The sequence below is a fragment of the Atta colombica genome, unplaced genomic scaffold, assembly GCF_001594045.1.
Source record: "Atta colombica isolate Treedump-2 unplaced genomic scaffold, Acol1.0 scaffold39, whole genome shotgun sequence".
NCBI classification, from domain to species: Eukaryota; Metazoa; Arthropoda; class Insecta; order Hymenoptera; family Formicidae; genus Atta; species Atta colombica.
Genome location: NW_017259498.1, coordinates 755,161 through 765,705, shown reverse-complemented (window position 1 = coordinate 765,705; position 10,545 = coordinate 755,161). Strand labels below are relative to the sequence as shown.

The window sequence follows — 10,545 nt, the reverse complement described above, 5'->3', positions numbered from 1 at the left end:
GTGTGTGTGTGTGTGTTTGTGTGTGTGTGTGTGTGTGTGTGTGTGTGTGTGTGTGTGTGTGTGTGTGTGTGTGTGTGTGTGTGTGTATAGTTGTATTTAAAAATAAATAATTGGCTTCAAAAATAACGATAAACTCACATAGAGAAGTAAAGCTTTCTATTGCTAAGAAAAATGATTGACTCAGTTCGCTTTTTTTCCTTTTAAGTAAAGATTATCTTTAACAACAAGTTTCTTTTTTTCTTAATAGCTTTAAAATATGTTACGAGTTTTAAAAGAAAGTAAGAGAGAGAGAGAGAGAGAGAGAGAGAGAGAGAGAGAGAGAAAGAGAGGGAGAATGAAAAGAAAAAGAAATATTATGTACTCAATGTATGTTACTCAAAGAATTTCTTTCCTTCTGAAAAATATTATAATTTTATCAAAGAAGTAACTTTATATAATAAGAAAATTCAAACTTGCAAAAAAATATTTCGTCTTCGTGAAAACTAGTACTCTTTTTAAAATTATAATAAACTATTATAATCTTATAAATAGTATAAATTTTACAATAGTTTTTTTATATTTATTATCTGATTTTGACTCTAATATTGATCTATCTTCATTGTTTTAAATCCAAATTTATTTTAATTTAAGAGGATTCTAAAGACAATTAGTCATATTAAAAATAGCACTTACACGCAGAAGATTTACGTGTCATTGACACATCACTACATATCAATATCTCATTCATGCACATACATAAATTTTCGTATAACAATTACTTTTAATTGATGTTTAAATCCAATTTTAAGAACTTCATAATGTTTCTTCGTGCAAACTATTAATTTGTGGACTATAATTTCGTAAGTGCAGATTACACAATTTTTATATGAAGTAAATGTTGTCACAACGTGACAGCTCTGGAATACCATATTGGACTAAGAAATGGTAAAGAAGATTTCAATTTCGAAATTTTTCTCAGTATAGACTCTACCTCACAGTATTAATGTGTATACTTTAATCTTGGAAAAGAATTTTTAAATCAATAAGAGAGAAAAAAAGTAACCGTTATACAAAAATTACATGGTTTAAGTAATACAGACGACTTTAGGATCCTTTTAATTGTCTCTTTAATTGAAGTATTAAACTTAATAAGATTTAGAAATATCTTAAATTTTGATGCTTGTGCTAAATTTATACGATAGAATATCAATAAAGAATATCAATAAAGGGCAATGACTCAAACATGTTATAGTGTAATACAAATTCTGATTCATCTATTACAATATCATTTTAAGTCCCAAAGTTTTGATTTTCACAGAATCGTCCTTAATGGATACTTTTTTGAAAACTGAAATATTTGAGACTCTAAATATAAAATTGTAATAGATAAATCGAAATTGTTACACTAATGCGTTTGATTCATTGTTCTTCATCGACATCTATTTGAAATTTTTAAGTTTTTGGAGATTTTAGATAATATGATAGATTTACGGATATAAATTTTTGAAGTATTATATTTGAAACAAATAATTAATATTTGAGAATAACTATACAGAATGTATTTTTTTGTGTCTATAATTACGTTAAATTATGGTAATTGCATTCATTTTTTTCTCAGTGTATCTTTAGTGACTTTGTAAATATATGTTTCCTGACAGTTTGTAATGATTGCTAAGCGATAAATATAATTTTTTTATAAATAGTAAATAACAAAGAACAAATATTTATTATGATACAGTCAATCACGAATCCATTACCGCGGACGAGGCAGTACATCCCCGAAAGAGTCAGGTAGAAAAGAGGTAATTTACAGATGCGGCATCACAGGTGCAGGAGAGCGAACGTTTCGTTTCTCCGCTGTAGAAGATATTAATACAGTAGACTGACAAAGCGTGTGGGGTGCGCTACTGGCCGTCGTAAAGTCGTTTCCGCCTCCTCGCGCGCTACGCTGGTGGGCTCAAAAGACAACGGCGGGAAAAAAGGGTTTTTTTTATGACGGTACTGTGCCGGACACAAATTTGCAGAGGACTATGGCAGCGGCCGCTTTTGAAAAGCCATTCGGAAGAATGGACATCTAATGGCGACGATGTACGTGATTTTATGACTATTGTCGGCTGACGCGCGCAGTAGATTCGTGCTGCCGAAGAGTGGTGTCCACCGCGATTCACCGCGCACAATCAATGAAGTTTGATTCTATGGATACACCAAACGAACGACCGAGCCGAAGGCAAATGAAACTAAACGTGCGATACATACGCAATTTGGCACATGTATTTCTATTTTTCAGAGTAAATACAGAGATCATCGGAGTGCGTATCTCACTAAAATTTGAACTGTTGCACGAGTTATCAGCCGATTTTTATTCTCGAATAAGGGCGTTGTGACTCGTGCACCATTCGCGGTAGCGCGAGTTGAAAATCGAGCGTTTTGAAACCCGATAATTTACGTATTACCGAGATTTGTTTGCGCCAGTCTGGCATGGTTCGCCACGAGAGAGTGAGTGAGTGAATGAGTGAATAAGTGAATGAGTGAGTGAGTGAGAGAGAGAGAGAGAGAGAGAGAGAGAGAGAGAGAGAGAGAGAGAGGTCAAATGAAACTTCTCTGATTAACTAGGAACCACACCACGCCGCGTTGTTGGCTTACATTGCGGTGCTAATCATTCATTGGTAACCGAAAAATAACGCTCTAGTCTAAAAGCTATTTGCTCTAAGTATTATCCGGATAAAAGCATATAGCTGAGACTGCGGATTCACTTTAAAGCCGCGTTCGTACGCACACCAATGTGTTCATAGGACGCCAATTTTTTTTTCTTCTCGAGTGATAACGCTTGATAATTAGCATCATGCAAATGTTATGCGTGTATGCATATGCATATATCAATGTATGACTACACCTTGCGAAATTATGTTACGCCGGATTTTTATCGTAAGGACTTTAGAAAAGTAAGATGTTAAATTCTATAATCTTTGTATCAAATATATTAACCAATAATATTGCGTTACAAGGTTCCTTTTTCTCAACATCTGAATATTTTTTTACAAAGTAACAGTATAGATTCCCTTTCATTGTTTATGTTTGTATGCAATTTTAAATGACATATTCAAATAATAACATTTATTTGCAATATTTAATGTCAAAAAATTATAATGAATTACGAGTTTTTTGTTTCTTGAATGATAATTCTTCTATATTTTTAATGTGTTAAAAAAATAGATTACACGAGCGATAGTATATTAAATAGTAAATTAGATAGTAAATTAAATTACGAATTTGCGTTATTACATAAGAAATTCCAAAGTGGAGTTTCTAAAAATTGAAGAGTGATGAAATTTTTGATAAGCATATCCTTTTTCAATGTATAAAACTGTACAAGAAACACTTATAATTCGTTCAGAAACAAAGTTATTTAAGATTTGTTATTCAATACAATTAATACATCCGATATTTTAAAAAAAGGATTTCAGTTCAGTAACATAATTACCGTTGGAAAATTGGCACATTTTATATCAATTTCAATATCTTGCCTTTTACCTATCGTATGAATGACCTCCTATTTGTTGAAAGATTTTGATAAGCTCGTAAACAGAATTCGTAATCGAATTAATTAGAACCATTTTCAGGATTGATAATCTGTATTATCACATAACAAATACCAATACGAATAAATCTATTTAACATGCATTTTGTGAAAACAGCGTTCACTTACAGCATCTTTCTTTAAATATGGTTTTTTTGTTAAAAAACAAAAAAAGTGAAAAAGTAAAAAAAAATATTCCGTGGGACACAGCGATGAGATTTTTTTATTATTAGTTTTCTTATTACCAATATCCCGCAAATTCATTATTCCATACAATTTAAGCGCTAAAGTCTGATTTATCTAAAAAAGATTGCCAGATTATCATTCAAAGTTCTGATTTGCGCTTTAATCCTCCGTAAACATTCCGAGTTTGGACGATAAATAACGCTTTAACGAACATAGATCTTATTCTATGTTTAATAGTATTACACCGCAAAGTAATAACAATAATTACTGTCTCAGAATCTTTGAATCTTAATTCATTAGTATTAAAATTCATTCCAGGGAGATTATTGAAAAGTACATCATGTTGAAAAGTACTTCACAAAGGGCACATGCGTTTTGAATGAAATCTTGTTTTCACACTATAATATGAAATCTTGTGGAAGTTACAGTCGAGATGCGCTGAATAGCAATTTCCGTGAAAGAAGAAATTTCACACGCGATTTATCCCCTTGAGTATAATATCTTTGAGGATACAAGGTCCCCGGGTGAGGTGAAGCGTAACTCAACCAAGACAGGTTGCATCGAGATGTTATGGTAAATATACAGCGAAAGATCTCGCACCTAGGTGTGAGATCGGGCTTGAAGTTTGCCTGCGTAAACAGACGAGAGGACGGGGTTTATGTTTCTGTCTCAAATTCCTTACGTGCAGGCGCATAACCCCTTCGAACCTTAATGCACCGTAACGTTTAACGACTTCGTCAAAGAGACTTCCATGACACTGTTTGCACATCGTCTTTTAGAGGACCACGGTACCAAAAGTTTGGCAAGACGATTATCAGCACTCATATAAGCGGTCGGGTTGACGGGAACGTTAAGATTCTCCTGGGTGTGCCTATTCGCATTCGCACATGTGTCGCCAACTCAGCACCGATCCATGCTACTTGAATAAGCAACGATGAAAAATGTCGGAACATTGCAAAACGTTACGTTCGCTCTGTGATCGTAAAATGCTTTTCACGTCTAAATAATCTCTCTATTCTGAAATTTACTTTTGAAAGGGCCGTAAACGGCGAAAAACACAATAGAGATACAATGATCAAATTGATATTAAGAATGTCTCTTAAACAAGACATATTATACCTCCGCAAGAAAAGTAGACACAAGTAAAAAATATAAAATTGTTCTGAAAAGAGGAAAGAAAAAATGTTAAAACTAATTTTTATGATATTAGTACTTTAAAACTGATTATTTATGGCAGTTAAATTCATAATGTTAAGTTATATCTTGCAATTTAAATTATTTTTAATTTGTTTATTTTTATATGTCGTTACTATTTCTACTCAATATGTTGTTAATTTTATTAAAACATGATGTTTAATAATTTAAGAAAATATATTAAATTTAACTCACTTCAGTTTATTATTTACTAAGCATATACATTTATATAGATGTTATTAATTATAAAACTGAGCAATTCAGTTATAGAAATAGATTGATTTACATTTTTGACATGGAAGCAAGCATGGAAATTAATAACAGTAAAATGTTATTTAACTTAAAAGTTATCATTGATTTTTTTAATATCTTTAATAATATATTAATATAATAGTTAATCATAAGTTTACTAGAGCTAATCATAAATTTGTATTGTAAAAAGAATTGATACTGCAGTTTAGAATGGGAATCAATCGCATCTTTGCAAAAAAGTGATCACAAGTCGAAATTTTTCAGATTTTGTTTTATTGGAAAATAAAAATAATTTTTGAGATGTGTATAACATAACATTATAACAAAATGAATATTTCAAGTTTCAAAAGAAATATTAATTTTATAATGTTATATTATACATACCTCTAAAAACTATTTTTATTTTAATTTATATTATTTTTTTGATTTTTTTAAAATTCTTATCTATTTTGAATTCAACGTGTATCATTTTTCCTAATAAAAATTGATAAATTTAAAATCCAAGCATAAAACAAAATCTGAAAAATTTGTGATCACTTTTTTGTAAAAATACGATTGATTCCCATTTTAAACTGCAGAGTATCAATTCTTTTTACAATAATTATAATAGATGAAAGTATATTTTGGCAAATCATGTTTTCATCGGGTATTTACTATAATAAATTCCTGTACTTCTCACTAATGCTCGCGGTAACTTACTGATAGAATTGAGTCCGTAGTTGGTGTGGTAGACGGATTGCGATGGACTGTTGATCGGCAGTCCAGAGTTGCCGAGACTAAGGCTAGAACCTAAACTTCCCGTGCTTTGTTGACCGAGCTGCCCAAAACCACTCATCGTCATGCCGCTTTGCAATTGTCCAAGACCTATGGAGCAGAGGAGCGCAATTAAATAATCAGCACAAGGGACAATTAATGCATGGTTATGTGACGCGAGGGGCTCGCAAAGAAACGAAAAGAATCGGTTAGTTATCGGTGTCATTGTCAGTACAACCGTCGGTGAACAACCGTAGCACCGATAATACGCAGTAAGTAATTTCAGCTGTCTCAGCCAGTGGACGGGCAAAATTAAATTAGGAGGCAAGCATCGTCGAGACTTCGTCTATGAGAATTGGTGTTTCCTTCTCATGTTGCTTCTTCTCCTGTTAATGCGTGAACGAGATGCTAATCATATCGCGCTTTAACTGACATGACGAATCATGTGCAATTTGCATAGACGTGGATAATATGCTTCGATTAAATCGTGAACGAAACGTGCTTACATCTTTCAGCATTTCTTTGTTATACTTGCGTTCTAATCTTGGAGTTACTTCATCTTTTAAAATAATATTAATTTTGTAACATATGTATATATTTATATATATGTGTATATAAAATGAAAACATTTGTGAACCAAGTAAATTAAAAATCTAAAAGTTTAGATTAAATACGGTTAAAATGTATTATACATTAAATTACCACTAAAAAATAACTACGAATTTCAAATACGACATTAAACATTTTGAGAAATGTTTAAAGTCGACGGTTTCATTGAATTATACATTAAATTATGTAAAGTAACTACGAATTTCATTTACATCGTTAATATTTTGAAAAATATTTCATTGGTTTCATTGATCACTAACATAAAAGAATAAAATTTCTTGACGCTTGAACATAATTATTCATTTATACAACATTTAAATATTCACACTCTTTCAAAACTATTTGCTTTTTGCAAAAATGAAAGAGATGATTGCAAAAGTGTAATATCGACTTTACTTAATTTCTTTTTCTCTTCTCATTGTCAGTCTTCTATGAATTATCAAAATAGATATTGTGTAAGTATTTCGTAAGACAGCGGATCAATTTAAGATGTCTAATTAGAACGTTAATGAGAAATCAGAAAAATATGCAAGCAAACTAAAATATTACATTTTTTCTCCATACATTTGGTACTAATTTAATGCATTATTTATAATTTTCGATTTATAAAATAAAGCAAATAAAATGAAAAAAGAATAATACTATGAAAAATAAATGGTGTAAATATAAAAAGTATTTAACTAACATAGTTAGCAATCTACTGACATTACAATATATATATTATATACATTATGGAATATCATGGATACTTTATTAAGTGATGACATACGAAATTGATAGCTGCTATGGAAATAACTGTCGAAGAAAACAGTTTTTTAAAGCATTTCAGGAAATTCTGGTATAAATCATTTTTAAACATACACGGTGATAAATATCAAGTCCTTGTGAGTAATAATGCAGGCGATCGAAAGAGCGTTTCCTGTCCTGGCCAACGTAAGCAGATAGATAATTTCTTTCTTTTTTTTTATCTTGTGTTTCTTGATTACGGTTAGTGATAAAAGCTATTCATATCTGACCTGTCCCCATTCCCCATCTGTCCGCAGGAGTATGAAACATTCCGGTGCACAAGTCGGAGGTCATCGGTCCGAAGGGAGGCAAGCCGTGCGACGGTAGCAGCGATCCCGAGGACCGGAACACGTTGGTTGTCTTCTTACGCTTCTTCCACTTCGCTCGTCGGTTTTGAAACCATACCTATAGACATACACAGACAAGAACTTGTTATTAACAATCCATTGAAAAAAGTATAACAATTCTTAAAACTTTAAAATAACGTGGAAACGTTTCAATCTTTTTCAATTTGCGACGTAATAAATAACGAGTCAAATTTCTCGAGAACACATCATTCCATTCATATAATGTTAAAATTATATCCAATTTAAGTTATTTTTAACCGTTCTATAAGTCATTACTGCTCTTACTCAATATTAACTTAACTCAAAAATAATGGAATATTAAACAACCAATAATTTAAGATATGTATTAAATTTGACTCACACACAAATTTAGTTTATTATTTACTAAATGCATACGTTAATATAGATATTTTTTTCAATCAACTATAGAAATAGATTAATTTACATTTTGACTTGGAAATTAAAAATAACAAAACATTATTTCACTCAAGGGATTAGATTATCATTATGATCCCTTGATATATAACAAAATATATAACAATGTACCTAACAGAACATCATTAGGTGTATAAGCTTCAGCGCTTAGCATAGATCTTTCATCAAATATTGCTATACATGCAGGAATAAAAAGTAAAGTTCTAAAATTTTCATTTTTTATTTTATCGTTTTAAAAGTAATTTTATTGCAATCGTTTTAATTAAAATAGTAAATACAATATAATTTAGACAATTTTCACAATTTTTAAAACATTTATTATTTTAGCCTTACTCATTTTTTTTATTTATTTCTAAATTTTTTTACTTCTTTTTTTTTAATTTTTGCTGCAAACTTGGAGACTTTTTGTAATATATCAATGTGCCATGGCACATTAATTAAAAAATATCTTATTCTAAAAACAAATAACAAATTATTTTTTGAACACATTCGTTCATATAATAATATTTCTTATATTTTCATCAACGATACTCTTTATTTTTTTTTAAACTAATTACAAAATTTAATAAGTCTCATTGAGTATATAAGAAAGTTATTGAGTTAACTATTATTCTTTCTACACAATATTTTTGTTTCTGACGTGATCGAAAATCGCATATCCGACCATTTCTTTGCCCGCCCTCTCCCCCGCGATAAAATTTTTTTTTCTCAGCAGGACGCAACCAAATCCAACCATTGCGACGGTAAGATGTCCCTCGGTGTTACGACAATATCTTCGACCCCACCGCGGGTAGCTATTAGCCGACGTTATGAGCTGTTGATTCTGGCCACGTAGTGGCCCCCTAAGCTGCCGGGGTCCCGGGGACTTGATTTATTGATATCGCATGCAAAGCCCGCCTCTGTGTTCTCCGATATACCTACCCTCGCCCTATCTCGCCACCACCACCATTGCGTCAGTATCAACGTACCACGGTACCACCACCACTACTACTATTGCACCAATCTCTCTCTCACTCTCTCCCGCTTCTATCCTTCACCGCAGACTATAGTCCCTTTTCTGGCTCGGTAGCTCGCACTATAGCCATCTCATATGTGCCTATAAATTAGTACTTTAGCATTAGAGCGCGAGATGCGCGCTTGCGCCACCATACGCACCCGTACATACTATACCACACACACACACACACACACACACACACACACAAACAGCGAGACACACACACACACATACACAGAGAGAGAAGAGTAACACAGCAAAGACCGAGAGGGGTGGTGGTACGAGGGGTAGGTACACCCTGCGCTAACATACGAGGATTATACGAATCTAATTGGATATATGGGATTTACACGCTCCAGTATATATATCTCAGGTATTGCAACGAAGCGATCGTTGCATTCTTATACTCAAAGATCCGTTAATATCTAGCGCAAGATTTCGGATCGATTCAAGACAAGATGTTAATATCTTTAATCATGTGCTGTCGCTTGAAGACATTATCATTTCAATTTATTAAATTTTTTGTATATATTCTGTAGTTTCATAGCTGTTGATGTCTTCATCAGTGAAGCGATTGCTATTATTTTAAAAATTTTTGTCGGATTACGATAATGCACGTATAACAACTTCTGTAGTATTGTAATAAACGACTATGTAAAATTTAGTGATTACTGATAATCTTAAATAATTCGATGTAAAGTCTATTTATCTTTATTTCTAATCCTTTCTTATATACTGACTTATCTCTCTTAATTTTTAATTGAATACGAACAATGATGTCATTTTTGGTTAAATTAACGTTTATCGTTCCGTGGTATTTGTCGAAGGCTCGTAACAGCTGGCGGGTCTCTTGACTCTCAAGGATGGACGCTCGTGACGAGAGAATGGCATTAGAGCTGGGTGGTGTTAAGTGCATTGGGACCGAATCAGCGTCTATATATCAGTCAATGGCGTAGAATCGAATGCTCTCCTCCATCTCCATAAAATTCACTACATCCTTATAAAGGCGGATATGTCTATGATTTCGCATATGTGAATGCACATTTCTCTTTGCTGATATCACATTTGTAACTTCAGATGCAAATATGCGATGATCAAAAAAATTTGTAAAATTTTTAAACATTTAGATATTTATGCATAATTATAAAATTCAATATAATTTAACGTATTTATCTAATATACGTATTTATATATTATTCAAATTATCATTTTACAAAATTTTACTGACACAAATATTTAACAAATAAATATTAGACTAATTCAAAGCTTAATTAAAATTCAAAACTTACATTTACTAATTGCCATAGTATATTAGCAGTACAGTTTTCAATTCTTTATACATTTTTAAATATTTCTTCATTTTACAATAAAAAATGTTTTAATATATTTTTTAAATTTATTTTGATTTATTTACTATTAAATCTTTTTAT

At 31.7% G+C, this 10,545-nt stretch overlaps 1 protein-coding gene across 1 annotated transcript in view; it reads right to left on the bottom strand.

Moving 5' to 3' along the window:
• The window catches only part of LOC108691097 (homeobox protein orthopedia-like), a 44,852-nt gene that overhangs the window by 2,878 nt on the left and 31,429 nt on the right, over positions 1 to 10,545 (bottom strand). The window contains exons 4-5 of the mRNA XM_018198736.1: positions 7,567 to 7,741; positions 5,888 to 6,052 (exon numbers count right to left, since the gene is read on the bottom strand). Coding sequence (XP_018054225.1) covers positions 5,888 to 6,052; positions 7,567 to 7,741 — 340 coding nt within the window. The remainder of the gene's footprint in view (positions 1 to 5,887; positions 6,053 to 7,566; positions 7,742 to 10,545) is intronic.